The 15383-nt window shown below is 40.1% G+C and overlaps 1 protein-coding gene across 4 annotated transcripts; it reads right to left on the bottom strand.

Moving 5' to 3' along the window:
- Nucleotides 1-619: 619 nt before the first annotated feature.
- On the bottom strand, nucleotides 620-14239 carry LOC103716651. Of its 4 annotated transcripts, none has more exons than XM_026808289.2 (5): nucleotides 13797-14239; nucleotides 12307-12537; nucleotides 12118-12222; nucleotides 3422-3535; nucleotides 620-1864 (listed from the first exon to the last, which is right to left on the bottom strand). In XM_026808289.2, the coding sequence occupies exons 2-5, from the start codon at nucleotides 12488-12490 to the stop codon at nucleotides 1107-1109; spliced, it is 1161 nt and encodes a 386-aa protein (XP_026664090.1). In that variant the 5' UTR covers nucleotides 12491-12537; nucleotides 13797-14239; the 3' UTR covers nucleotides 620-1106. The 4 variants fall into 4 exon arrangements, with proteins under 4 accessions (XP_026664090.1, XP_026664091.1, XP_008802962.1 ...); XM_026808290.2 differs by having other exon boundaries at nucleotides 12118-12204; nucleotides 13797-14238; XM_008804740.4 differs by lacking the exon at nucleotides 3422-3535 and having other exon boundaries at nucleotides 13797-14234.
- Nucleotides 14240-15383: the final 1144 nt, after the last annotated feature.

The raw sequence follows: 15383 nt of genomic DNA, 5'->3' as shown, positions 1-15383 counted from the left end.
TTTCCGGTTTTTTCTCTTCTGTCATCTCACAAAACTTCCATCCTGGCCCCAAAAAACTTTTCATATCTTTGAAACGTAAATCCATTGTAGATCAGAAGCAGAAACATTGCCTCCTCACCTGGCAGAAGCTGGAGAGAGATCAGACGCCACCTGGGAGAAAGAGAGAAGAGGTCGCTGCTAGGGAAAGAAAGGACCGCGGAATTTAACTATGAATGAATGTTTGCCTGTAGAAAACCTGCAGTCCCCCTAGCTCGTGGAAGAAAGAAACCTCGTCAACTCTACCTACCTTCGTATATAGCCTGAAAACTAAAGCCAGAAGTCCAGCTTTTTTTTTCTTCCAATTATCGTCTACTTTTACATGTGATCTTGTGGAGGCTGCTGCAGGTTTTTCATTCTTGTTTATTTCCCCTTTTTTTAATTCTTAACATGACTCAGCCACAAATTAAAAAAAAAAAAAAAATTCCCTTACGGTAGTAGCTCGCAAAGGAACATGAGGTACAACGCAAAAAAATGAAATAAAACAATATTTCCCTTATGATAGGGGTGGAATTTGCAAACAGACACCGAAAGAACAGCGGTAAGTACATCCCAAAAAATTAAAAAAATAGGTCCATGACCATATTTGAAACGCAAGATCAATTAAATAATAACAGGATGACTGTCTGCAGAAGCTGCTGCACAGATTTAAGACGTCAAAGTAAGCCTTTCAAATGAAGACATCAAAAGCTAGCTGTTTCACACTTGAATTGCAGTGGGAACGAGCAAACTTGGATGATGCATTAGCAAAGAACTAACAAGGATCGGTTAGCTGGTGACTCGAGTTTTGATTCATCCAGACTTCTCCCCTTCATCAGGACTCAACAGCGATTCCGAGCTGCCAAAATACTTCCAAATTGCTTGAAGCAATCATAAATGTAAATGGCCTAACAAGTTGGGTCTTGCCTAATCTGTTCTTCTCAGACTGAGGTTCCTTTTATGCGAAAATATTAGACAAGCATGGAGATGCCAGAAACTATACAAACATGAAAATTTGCAGCACAAATAAAAAGAAGCAAACAGCTCTCAGGTTAGAGGGCTAACGCCCAAAAAAAATTCAAAATACTGTCTTACAAGATATTAGGTACCTGAGATTCTAGTCTCAGCTGCAACACCTTTATCTTTGAACATAGCTCCACCTTCTGCTCCTTATAGCTCTGAAGCAGAAAGTCCTTTCCTTCAATCACTTCTTTTAATTCTCCAACTTTCCTCTTGAGCATCTCAACCCTCTCACTATCATCTCTCACCTTCTCCCCACCAATGCAGTGCAACTCTACATCATCCATGCTGTCAATATATCCATTAACCTGACCAATGACGGCTTCCGGCCGCCAATTTCTGGTGGTCACAGGTTTTTCCAGAAAGCCTGCCTCTGCAACACAGTGATCAGCAATGGCCTTTCTTAGCCGCTGGATCTCTCTTTCCGCATCAAACAAGTCCCTGTTTGCAGAATCAAGCTGAGACTGCAAATTGGCTGAGTGGGTCATTTGGATGCTTACAGAATTCTGTAGGTCCATGATCTGGGTCTGCATCTCCATTATCATTTCATCCCGTCTCTTGAGCTGCAACCGGAGCTTGTGTATCACCTCTCGTTTGCTGTAGATGTCTGATCCGGATTCTGAGATGCAGGGAGAGTCTGAACTGTTTGAGTGGTGGAAGGGCCTCCGAGGCAGCTCTAGGTGATCAGGTGAAGATGCCCATATCACCCCGCTACCATCTTTATTTGAATCTGCTTCAGGGACCTTTACTAATGGGAGTGAAACATCTGCTTCTTTTGACAATGGGCTAGTAGGTGGTCGCTTAATATCCACTGCACCATCCGAAGCCCCTGCCATTATATTAGCATCCGAACAACAAAATTAAATTGGTGCAAGTCAGAGAGTTTTTTTTCTATTTCTATTTAAGTTTCTTTTTCTCCTTCTGGGTCAAGTATGGAAGAACCAAAGCTGCAATATCATACCAAGATCACAAGAGCAAAATAAACAAATTTTTTCCCTAATGACAATATATGCCAGATTGCAGTGATCATATTGCAGAATACAAATTCCATCCTCCCATATTGGAAAAATTGTGGAAACAATGAAGAGTATAAGGATAACTAGTAAATGTCAATTCTTGAGAAAAAAGAAAATTATCAGTTCAGCTATAACAGAACTGCCAAACCATGTAGGCTTTTTCATAATAATGAAAACACCAGAAAACCAAGGGCTTCTGAGATTCAAAAAAAAAAAAAAGAACTCATGAAACCAAGAACATATGCCTGATAAATAGGACTATTTTCAGCTCAACTATATTACCGCTACTTGCCAGATAGTCAGTATTGAAAGCTGACACATAAAAACCAAAATCACCATCATACGAAGCTTGTTCTCAAACTCAAGTTTGTTGCTTTTAGTAGTACATTGCTTCCAGCTCTTGGTACCCAGGTCAGCTAGTTTAAATTTGGAAAAAGAAGACATACTCTAAATGTATACATTGATGAGCATATCTGATATGATTTTAAAGACCAGGAAGATGTTAACAAATATGAGAAAATAATCGAACCGATAAAGAGGAACAAGGAAATAAACAACAGTGCACCATCATGCAACCAAACATGGGACTTCGTTGTTGTCATGTTCATCACCCAAGCCTTTTCTATCCCATCAAATATGAGGTTGACTTTAAACACAAGTCAGAGTTGAGAAGGCTCCATGGAAGTCTGAGTAATTCTAGCTGTCAGCCTAACTTCAGCCAAGTATGAATTAGTGACTTGGTCATAGCCAAGGCAGACTTAGGAAAGAAAGAGACACATCATGAAACCAATATGGCAAGTTGATGTGTACGGAGATCTACCATATGGATTGCAGTTTAAGCTCAGGCTATGAAACAGGAACACTCTGTTCTGAACAAAAGAACAAGACAATAGTTTTGATATACGAGTTCTGCTCATCTCAAATGCACAAGGAAGCTGAAGAGCAAAATGAATTAGCCCAAAAGACATGAGAGTTATACCACCAAGAGATTTTAATCTAACGGGCATTGAGAAACAAGGCATGAGCACTAAATCTGTATCTGGTGTTACATGTCATGTACGTAAAATCAGCGATAATGACATAAAAATGCCTAACAGAAAGATCAGAGAGTTTCTGGAGGAAGTGGTCCTTCACTGAAGGCCATCTTTAACCAGCAAACCACCCTCCCCACCCCCCGCCCCAAAAAAAAAAAAAAAAAAATTTGGTCAATAGTCGCAATGCACTACCAAAATGTAATGCAAATTCACTTCCTAACTGTCATTTTCTAGTTTAGTTATAAGAATTGGAAAAATTACTAAACAAAATTATGGGACCGAAGAATTCTATATTTTTATTTCCAAATATGAAAAAAGTATAAATGCATCAATTACCTTGCAAGTTACTTAGCAATAAGTTTGTTACATAGTGTGTGCATTGATCTAGACTTTCAATTTGCATATCAAATATATTGCTTTTCTTTAGCATCGCACAACTTCCAAGCGGACCTGCATAAATAGTATAATATTTTCTAAAACGAAACATCCTAGATGCAACAGGAATTTTAAGCATCCTATTAAGCTCAGAGGTTCTATTTTGAAATGCACATTAACAGCCAACAACAATCAACAAGATTTACTGCAACAAGGTTGTTGCTCCCCTGTAGAGTTAGCACACAGAGGGATAAGGTTTCATATACCCACACACCCACATTTAAAGATGGAGTGAATTGGATTCATCTTTTAGGCACAGTATAACTAAAGAATCAAACATCAACCAGTCACAATTAAAGTTTTCTAACAAGTATAGACTGTTGAGATTTGAGAAACAAAAAGTAGTGAATTGAATGCAAACCTCATGGATGGAAGAACCAAAGGATTACTAAATGTAGGAACACTTCAAGATAAGCCCATGCATTAATCGAGCTTGGGGCAGAACACTTGGTAGCCTAAGTCCAGTATAGATGCATGTGGACCATATCAACCAAACAGAAACCTGCCTCGGCCAATTTTAAATTTTGAATCGAGTTTATTTTTCTGAAATCAAACTAAATTTTGATGTCATTTTTGCCTTTCCAATTGGGCATGTCATAAGGTTTTGAATTGGCTCCAACTTTTAAAATAAAATAATACAAATAGAGCATAACTGCTTACATGCTATCCTATGCACACACATATACAATTGATATCCTATAATGGCGATTATATTGTGCCCAATGACAGTCAATTCTTGCATTCTAATGGCACTAAGAAGAATTCTATTTCCAACAAACAAGTAAAAGAGAACTAAGAAGGTACTATGCAAATCAGTATTATCTAAGATCAAACAATAACCAAATTGAAGCTTGTCATACAGAAGCACTGTATACCATGCCACTTCTCATTTTCTATGAGTAGAAAGAATAAAATTTCTAAACTGTTCAGTTTGACATAGTTTCCCTAGATACATCATCAATTGTCCCCCAGACCTTGGCAATACAATTGCAGGCTATTGAAGGAAAATATATGATAGATTTTGGGGAATGCATACATGCTTTCTATCAAGAGACATTTTTGTTTAAGAGTTTTGATCTTTATATAAAACTCAATAAAACCTATGATCGTAATTCGAGAATTTATTAAAACAGGGACTGGATCTTTGGGAAAACCTCTTCATCCACATCCATGTTTCTCCATCTTTCTTCTTGTATCTTCTTAAACCTGTTTTTTAACACTTCTCTAGGACCCCATCTCCTCAATTTTTCAAATACTATAATTTAAGAACTTGTTAGAGAGGAAGTTATTGTTGAAATTGTTTTCTTCCTCCACCACCTCCCCTCTTTTTCCCACTCATGTATCTTCTTTTCAGTTTCTAATTTTCTTTTTTCAACTCCCTTCTCATATCAAATACCTCCTTTTTCGTCTTAAATGTTCTTTGTTTATTTTTCCCTAAACCTTCTTCTTCAATAAAAACTATGCAGATTACTTGATTCATATTTCTACCTTTTTACCAATGAATGAATAAACATTATTTCTATTAGTCTTATGCTCTAATGCAGCCATGGTAACAAAGGGTACTTTGAAGCATTTGACAGGGGTCTACTGATGTAGACCAGACTCTGGTCCATCATATTGATGTACCAAAGTTAGTCCAGTCCATTTTGTATCACTATCAGCCAGCTTCCTGATGCATATTTCAATGATCTTCAATGATTTTATTGATGGGGACATCAGAGCCCTTCATCCAGATGATCCTGAGCCCCCGAATTGAGTCAGACCCGTTTATTTGCATATTTATTTTATTTTTATTTCTGGGCTTGTTTGCATTTTAGGGCTTATTTGTATTATTTGTGGGCTTATTAGGAGTTATTTTTGTGTAAGGGGGTTTTATGTTAATTGTGTTTATTTGGCCCTATATATAGGGGACTATTTTCATGATTAGGATTTTAATGAATGATTAAGAACTTTCTTTTCCCCCACATCTTATTCTTCTTCTTCCTCCTCCTCCCCTTCTCTTCTTCCTGCGTCCCTAGAACCTCTTCTTTCTTCTCCCTCTCTTGTTCTTCCTTCTTCTCCTCTTTCCCCGCACTTGTGCTGCATCAACTTGGTATCAGAGCTACGGCTTTGCCCCTGCTGCCAAAGCCCCGATCCAGACCTTAGTTTTTCCGTGGGCTGCCTTGACGTGAAGACGGCGTGGGGCACTGTCTTCTCCCAGCCTCTTCTTCCAAACCGAGATAAAAAAAAAAAGAAATCCTTTCTTCCCTCTCTCGGTTCTCACACAAGGAATAGGGGAAAATTCCTTCACCAGGTCCACCCCACCCGTCGTCACACCCGCGCCCACCGCCGCCACCAGTCGCCGCCAGCAGCGCCGAGCCACCGTCGGACGTTCTCGCCGCCGCCGCTGCCCAGTGAAGGCCCGAACCCGCCGTCGGAGGAGCCATATCCCACCACCCATCGCTCCCACGGCCGCCTTCATCCCGCGCACAACGCCAGCAGCGCCACCAGCTCGCTCGCGCTGCCCACAGCCGACCCGTGGCAAACCCGGGAACGCCAGCCATCCTCCGCTGCAGGTCACGAAGCCGCAGCCGTGACTGCCGACGCGTCACCGGAAGCGCCGCCTGCCGGAGCCCGTGACCGGCCCCGCCCGCCACCATAGGTCCCAGAGCCCCGGCCACCGCCATCGCCGTGAAGATCGGAGCCTTCTCCCGAAACCATCGAGAGGTTAAAGAAAACGAACCTAACGGGTAAGATCCAAACCCGTTACCCGTTTCTCTGTTAGCCCGGATCCATTCCAAAAAAAAAAAAATTCCTTTTGCACGTGATCTGCACGTGCTGGGCTAAAGCGGGTTCAACCGAAACCCGTATCCGATAACCCGAACCTGTAAGGGTTCCAAAAAAAAACCGTAGAATCACGTGACTTGCACGTGCCAAAAAAAAAAACTTACCTCTGTCCTAACGAAGAGGAAACCCTAAGGGGTTTCCGCCGTCGCCGCCATCGACGCCGCCGACGTCGCCGCCGCCTCGTCGCAGCGCCGCCATCTGCCACTGCCGCCAACACGCAGCGCCGCCCTGTGCTGCGACCGCCTCCACCGCAGCGCCGTCCTCTTCCTCCGTCGGCCGCCGCCCAAGACTCCCAACCGCTTCATCCGCCATCGGTTCCATCGCCCTGCCTCCCTTCGGCCTCATCCCACCCGAGGCACCCCGCCTCCCTCGCCCCGCCGAAGCACCACCGTACGCCCACTTCTGTCGCCGCCCACAGGCCGTTCGTTGCCGGCCGCCGAGTACCCCTTCTTCACCGTCTCCGCTTTCGTCCACCATCCGCTGCTTCGCCACCCGAGAGCGTCGCTTCCTCGCCCCACCTCCCTTCGGTCGCTTCCTCCTCCCGCCGAGCACCATCACTTCATCACCTCCTTCCCTCTGTCACCCACCCCCCCCTGTCGCATTCATCCAAGCCACCATCGCGGGCTTCCTTTGGCCTGCCTTACACTCCACCAAACCCCCCCCCTTTGGCCCTGTTGTCACTTGTCCAGCAGGCCACCAGCCCAGTCCACTTCTACGGCCCGAATCTGTTCCGACAGCCCAGCCGTTTACTGTAGCACGGTCCAAGCCCAATTGGCCGCAGATCCTGTTACAGGCCCGATCCAGCATCTTCTTCAGCCCATTCCAGAAACTCAGAAGGTCTTTGTGCTGCAGTTCAAGGTCTACAGCTCCAGCTAACTTCGTCCGGTGCCAATTTCGTGTTCGAGACTCTACAACGGACATTTCCGGTGGACTGTATCCACCACAGGTGACGTTCTTCTTTCTTTTGGGCTTGTTTATCTAGTTATGTTCTAGTTCTCTTGCATGACATTCCTATTTTGGCCAAAACTTATTTTCCAGTCAAACTGCAAAACCTAGAACATTTACTACCACACCCATCCTACCCACCATTTAAATCCAAATATTAAATTAGCACACCTTAGCAACAGGATAATTCTCAATATTATTCGATCAGATTACTTTAGGATCAGAACAACTGTACTACTTGATTGCAATCTAATTTCTTAAATTGAATAATCTTAATCCTTAATTCTGAATAACCGAAGTAAAAATCAGCAACATTTAAATTTTAAGTTATTCTTGTGAAGACTTGCTGATTTCTGAAATCATAATAGATTGCATTAGTAGGTTGTCCGGCATCAAATTTGGTCCTACATCATAGTTATTAGGGTTTCATTAGTGATACTGCATTTCACATCATCACCCAGTGTCATCATTGCATGCCAACCTGTAGTGATATGGAGTACTATCTCAATCAACCTAAAACCCTTGTAGCTACCATGAATTCCGACATTTTGAGGTTTATCATAGAACAGATCGTTGCCATGCGGGCTGGATACAAGGAATTCACACAAGAGATCCGTGAGCTCATGCAAAATTCTAGGACCCCTACACCGCCAACCCCTATTGCAGCCCAACCTAAAATCGGTTTGGTTGCACCACCTATAATCCTTCCCCATTTTCTTGGGCACCAAACCCAATGCTCAAGGTATCAACAATTCAACCACATAGCATCCCAATGTTCCATTAGAACCTACCTGATTACTGAACCAGAAGTTAGGAGCCAAGAGGACGAATATGTCGAAGAAGTCTATGAACCAAATATAGAAGACTATGAAGAAGACTTTGAACACGAACCTATAGAATTAGACTTTGTCCAAAATGATTCTTAAAAGAAGACTATTGATCTAAGTACAACCAAGCCACTTCACATCACTACTATCGAAGAGGTAGTGAAAGATATTGAGAGCCAGTCACCTGAGTTGGCACTTGTAGCTAAAGATACCCATGCGGAGTCCAACCTTGAACATTCTCCGGTAGTAGTTTCCCTTCTAGAGGAGTTTCATTTTGTAGTCCTTGATGATCTTCTGGATGCCCTTCCTCCGATGCGTGATATCCAACACGCGATTGATATAGTTCCCGGGGCATCTTTGCCCAACCTTCAACAACATAAGCTCAACCCGAGTGCATATGCTAGGACCTGGAATTTAATGTTACCGACAGTTGAGTTTGCATGTAATAGTTCGGTTAACAAGTCCATAGGTATGAGTCTATTCGAATTGGTGCATGATTACAAATCTAGGCAACCCATAGACCTGTTTTTCATATCTCATCAGTATAGAGTCTTTGAGTCTGCACAATCAATTGCATCACATCCACATTCATTGTATCAAGAAATCAGCAATTGTAGTCACTTTAATAACTTAAAATATAAATTCCTTGTTGATTTACACAGACGTTATAAAGAGTTAAGTGAAAAAGATTACGTCATGATAAGAATTAGGCTTGAACGATTTTCTTCAGATACGTTTAAAAAATTGCAAACTTGCACTGCAGAACCGATCAAAATCTTAAAGAAAATCAGTTCGAATGCATATGTTGTGGATCTTCCTGATGACTATGGGATTAGTGCGACATTTAATATTGAAGAAGTCCCATACAAAAAGATAATATTCATGCCTTCTGACCCCTTTATTGATATACCTGCCCATGTTGGACACCCTGACCTATTACCTGCTGTTGAGCCACCACCTCCCAAAGTTCATGCACGCAGAGAACAAATAAAACATATATTGGATGAGCAGGTTATTCCAACCAGGAACGGTGGTTGCCAACGTTACCTTGTTCGGTGGAAAGGTCGACCAAAGTCTGATGTGACGTGGATTTTCATAGCACAGTTGCAGCGCCTTGACTCCGATCTTCTGGAGCAGTACGACAGCCGGCCAGACCTGTACTCGACGGGGTCGAGTTTTTCTCACCCGGGAGGAGTTGATGGGGACATCAGAGCCCTTCGTCCAGATGATCCTGAGCCCCCGGATTGAGTCAGACCCGTTTATTTGCATATTTATTTTATTTTTATTTCTGGGCTTGTTTGCATTTTAGGACTTATTTGTGTTATTTGTGGGCTTATTAGGAGTTATATTTGTGTAAGGGGGTTTTATGTTAATTGTGTTTATTTGGCCCTATATATAGGGGACTATTTTCATGATTAGGGTTTTAATGAATGATTAAGAACTTTCTTTTCCCCCACATCTTATTCTTCTTCTTCCTCCTCCTCCCCTTCTCTTCTTCCTGCGTCCCTAGAACCTCTTCTTTCTTCTCCCTCTCTTGTTCTTCCTTCTTCTCCTCTTTTCCCGCACTTGTGCTGCATCATTTATACTAGCTGAAATATCAAATAATCATGTTTAGAATTATAAGTTTAATGGAGAGGTGCATGGTCTAATTCAACAGTTTGGGTCATACTTTGGTTGAAAATTATAGGGACAATGTAGGGATGAATTTTCTCTGATATCCTAGATTCACTATCCAAGTACAAATTCAATAAATAGTGTTTTAGTCATAAGAATTTTTCAGATTCATTGAGAATGTGAATTAAGTGTCTGCAGATTCAATATATAGTGTTCCAGGCATTTGATAGATTTTCCAATAGTGATTTATTGTGCTAATTTCCAAACACTTTTCCTCTCTCAATTACTATTTGTCTTCTCTTTCTTCACTAGAGTTGAAAACTATGATCAGCAATTTTGGTATATTATATATAGTTTCAGCGGCCTAAAACATTTTAAATAATTACTAAAATTAAAAAAAATGTAAAAATTGCATAAAAAAGAGAAATAGAAAAATTAAAACAAGTATAGAAAAATAAAATACTTAGCAGTTCAAATTCATTGAAGTTTATTAGCGTAATATCAATGTTTGAAATGTAGTGGTATAAGGTCGCATCGATCATGTACTGGAATGGTACGTACAGCAGTATGCTCCTATATCTACTCAAGGTTTGCTAATACAGATGTTAGAGCACATGGTACATATTGATGCAAACAATAGGATGGGGTAGTACAATACAATATATACCATAGTATGGTTGGTTGTTCAAACCTTGGTCAACATCTTATAGGCCAGCTATTCACATTTATGTCAAAAATAACAAACTTTTAGTACCTTTTAGAACATATGCGTGTGTCTTTCAGTTATTCCGTCATACTTTATAAAACATAAGCAAGGTTCACAAGATCTTGCTTAGTTTGTACAACAGAAGAGAAACATAGAAATGTTCAAATCCCTTAAAATTTCTAGCAACCCAACAAATATTTGCTTTCAGTTTACAAAAATATAATAAAGTTTGTGTATTTGTGTTTCAGTTATTTTGTGGCACTTAGTGAAAATAAGATCCCGCTTAGTTTGTACCACAACAAAAGAATAGTGTAGAAATGTTCAAATCCCTTAAAATTTCTTGCAACCAGCATATATTCACTTTCAATTTTACACAAATATAATAGAATTTGAATTTATCTTGCAATACTGCTTCCAAAGAGCTCCATTTGTCAAGTACTAGGAAGATCTAATAGAAAATATAAAGAATTAACCTCATACCAAGGATTTCTTTTAGCCTTACATAATAGTTTTCACTAAAACCATTGCAATTAGCTGAAACTGCTGCAACTCAAAAAGATAAATGTTACTTCTGATCAGATTTGAAACCCTGCATATATTAATGTCTTATATGGAAAGCCTACTCTAACAATGTAAGCTTGTTAAAATCCCCATCAACAATGTTTGTCCAGATTTGCATTTGATCTTTCCTCACTGTCCTTGACCTTCAACAAAAGTTTGATCCCTCACTTTCCAATCATATGACACAACCATTTCGAGTCAATTGAACAGTAGTTAATTACTCCTCCTAATTAAAGCTACCTCCTTTTCCATAACATTTTTGTTCAAATAAGTTTATAGCTTATAGCCAAATAATCTAAGGTATGCACTTCCTCTTTCCAACCCTTTGATGCCAATCAAATTATCAAGTGCTCTTTAAATCTTCATTGCACAAGCACATATCCCTCCAACTTGTTCTCCACTAACTATCCTGAAGAAGTGCAAGTCCAATGCCTCCACTAACATATACATTCAAATTCTATTCTTTTACCACACTACCAAGTCAACGTTCTAATCAATATTTCATTCAAATTATGTGTAGGAAGCAGGGCACCTTGTTGCTCAATATGCTATACCCCACAACTTTGGTTGTTTATAAGTACTCTGTTCATTACATGCCAAAGGCAATATTGCAACAACCTGAAGAAACCCCCCGTTCCATTCATTCCATTAATCCATTTTAATTCTGTTAGATGTATCTTCAACTACCAAATATTATACTATATTGGAAACCACAATATCAAAATAATTTCCTTGTAATGATATTATAATTAACTGAAACTTCATGTGCTCTTATGCATGCATACCAACTAGTTTCTTATGCAAATAACCCAGGTTTGATCCCAGAAATCTACTGGTTTTGAAAGTACATGCATGTTTTTTTGACCTTAAAAATTCCTCATGTGCCTTAAACAGATGTAATGCAACTACAGATCATATCCAGGCAGGCTCAGCATGAAGTGGTTGCTTCACTATATACATAAAAAATATAACAAACATGAACCGGTCACCTTACAAATATACTTTGAGGACAGCTTTCTGGAAATTGAGCCAATACATGTCATCCAACGCTTACGATGCAGGTCTTCTTTTGAGTAGCTAATTAAGATACACATAATACTAAGTTCAAGGCAGCACACCTGAGAGGCAGTGGTAACATCCATCCTCATCCTGAGTATAGCAATACAATGTTGAATGTAACTGGCAAGCTCCTGGACTCCTTTTGGCTACATTTTTTCCATTCTCTGAGTAAATAACAATCTAAACAGTTGACCAGAAGATAAACTCATGCTACTGAAAGTTGGTATATTAAATGAAGATGATAATACCTTTTGCATTATTGGAATTCTTGGACTGCTTAGTCTCAAATATCTGCTTCAGCTTGCATCCAAGCCTGATTGACAGTGTGCTAAGCAACGCACCACCTGCAATAAGCACCCAATTTGGTCCCTCCCCTTGCACATGCTTCAACTTTTGAGCTTTTTGTATGGTCCCATTTGCTCTCATTTTCATTTCAAGAAACAGGCGAGAGCTGGAGGAATATGATCCAGAAATTAAACCTGGTAAACACATCATACAAGTTACAAGCCAATTGTTTAAGGTGGCAAGAAGAGAAAAGTTGAAAGCTAGCTCTAACATAAAGTATATTGTAAAAAGATTACAGTCTTTGATGACAGTAGTTTTCCAGAAATAATCTGTTTTCCTTATCGAAAGATGAAAAGCTTATAAGAATTGCAAACCAAACTTAGGACGTTAAACAGAGAGGAGAAATCATACTATAGAAGACAGGTAGATGTGTCCATCTAATTGGATTAGTGGTTGTAAAGCTTCACTAATCTGGGGAGGCGCAATTAGTGAAATTGAAATTTGACAAAAAGTATTGAGTAACAAGCAACATCACATGAAGAATAAGTTGTTTCTAACTTGATGTGATACAAAGGGTTCTTGTGCTTATAAATGTTGATGGTTGATGTTATATCACAGCCATGCTAGATGCACTGAGCTCTTGACAAGCTTAAGGCCCCATATGGACATTCTCATAACTTGCCATGTACAACAATAAAGAACATCAAGAAGAAGAAGAAAAAAAATGATCAAAAGGAATTCATGGACTATGTCCAACACCTCAAGGTGCAAGGTAGACGGATCACATAGAAACCTATTTTCAAACTTACCACACAAGATTGAGTTTGTAAGGATGAAGAAGCTTTATCACATCCTAAGAAACGGTTCCCAACGTTTCTTAAATCCATTTCTCATCATAACTAAAGCATTAACAAAAATCAACAGATGTTTTTTTCCATTAATTTAACAGTAATAGCCAGTTTATAGGCACCCAAGTTAATTTACACTCAACAAACTAGAGATTTGGACCAATGATTTACGATTAAAGAGCTACCATTAACATTCATGGTTCCGCTTCTCCAATGTGAGGCAGGAAAAGCAACATTAGAGTTCACAAAATACACTTAACTGCCCAAACGAAGGGGAGAAAATCACTACAGCACCAGTTTACAAGAAAATTCCTGGAAGTGTTCCTACAATAAACACTAGCCGCTCCAGTTAGATCTCAAACACCTCTCTTGGACACTCTATATCTAATATTCTTGATTCGCTTAGAAAACCCTAGCATTCATCACTTCCCACGAAATCAAAAACCAAAAGAAAATTAGGAAATCAAGTGAAACACTCCGCGCATTCCAAAACCCTAGAAATCCGCAATCTAATGAACAGAGTCCCGGAAAAAGCTGGAAAAAAAAAGGTGGGAAAAAAAGGTGGGAAAAAAAAATGAAGCGACTGATTGATTGCTGAAAAATACCTCAAACAAAACCGAATTCATTGAGCTGGTACTGGCGTGGGGATTCCGATCTCTCTCGTCTCCGAACTCATCCTCCAGAGGGAAAAAAAGGGAACTGAAGGGAACCACCGGAAGCTTCTCTCGAACTCTTCTTCTTTCGTGCTTTCTTTCTTTCTTTAATCTCTTTCCTTCACCCCCTCCCTTCCCTCGCTTTGCTTTAGCTATTTTTTCCCTTTTCTCTTTTTCCCTTTTTTTTAAATTTTTAATTTCTCATCGTCATATCTGCTTCGATTTTAGCAGTGGGAACGGAGGAGGGAAGAGAAGGGAGGAACGAAGTACCCTGTCTAATGGCGTACAGTTTGGCGGCTTCGGGTGCGGGGGAGACGGGAAGCCACCGACACGTGTGAGTAAACCACTCATGCCCTAGCCTTGGTTTTGCCGGGGGAGCTCGGCGGGGTGGTGGGGGTCGCCGGTTCCTCTTTTTAGCATATGGGAATAAAAGGGCCTTAATTAATTACTATAATGCAAAGAAAAAAGAAGGTGTGATATTCCGGCGGATATTGATAAGTGGGACGGATCGGCCTACGTGGCAGTTAATGTAGGGCTTGAGGGTGGGGGCTGTGGGCTTTGGATTCGGATGCAGCACAGTCCGAACTGGTTGCAACCGTTGATTTTTTTTTTTATTGTTCTTATTATTATTATTTTATATATACTGTGAGAATGAGATACTCATTTGTCTTGGTGAATACGCCTTCAGAGTTTTACAAACTTGTAAATAAATAAGAGAGAAAATGAAGAGAGATGGTCATGCTTGGGTCTGGAAGAAATAAGTATGGCCATATGACTGCGGGGTCCATAGGCACGAGGGTTAATAAGGGAGAAAAGAGCTATTTGGAGTCATAAGGTTGTATGCTCAAATTCAAGTTCAACAATAATTTTAGTGCTAATTGGGGATTTAAATCCAACAAAATGGGCTATTTTGGATGGATAATTGTTTTGGATCCAAAATTATCCAAATGTGCATATATCCCCTGCGATGGTGTTCCTGGATTTGATGGTTGGGAGAAAATGCAACAAAAAGATAAACCGTGTGGCGTCATAAGTGTTCCTAGATTTACCAGTCTAGTGTAAATGTATCCATGTAAATCAAAAAAATAAAATATCTATAAATTGAGAAAGAGTAGCTCCTATTCACTAGCAATCCTATACCAGAGGATGGGAATTGCGCTTTGTAGACTTGAAGCAGGTAGCTACAGAACCGTAGATCTCAAATGATGTGGGTAACTCTCAAATATTTCATTATATATGTCAGCCCTTCCCAAATAGCATGTAATTCTACCATTAGAATCGTAGTATCAAATATTCTAACTATATTTGTTGCAATCAGCACACCGCTAGCACTTCTATCATGAAACTCGCCCCATAAAAAAAACCTCTATTCCGAACACTGTCATCAAATTTGATCTTGAGGAAACAGAAAGTTGATGGCTCCTAAGAGAAATAAATCATCTACAAAAGTGCAATATCTACAAAGAAGGAGCCATAGTTTTTCTCTACCATCAAAGATTTCTTAGAAAGAAATGAGCATAAAAGGAAGAGATAGTTTTG

This window comes from Phoenix dactylifera, chromosome 5, assembly GCF_009389715.1.
Source record: "Phoenix dactylifera cultivar Barhee BC4 chromosome 5, palm_55x_up_171113_PBpolish2nd_filt_p, whole genome shotgun sequence".
Taxonomy (NCBI): domain Eukaryota; kingdom Viridiplantae; phylum Streptophyta; class Magnoliopsida; order Arecales; family Arecaceae; genus Phoenix; species Phoenix dactylifera.
Note: the sequence above shows the minus strand (reverse complement) of the source record. Positions and strands in the feature narration are given on the sequence as shown.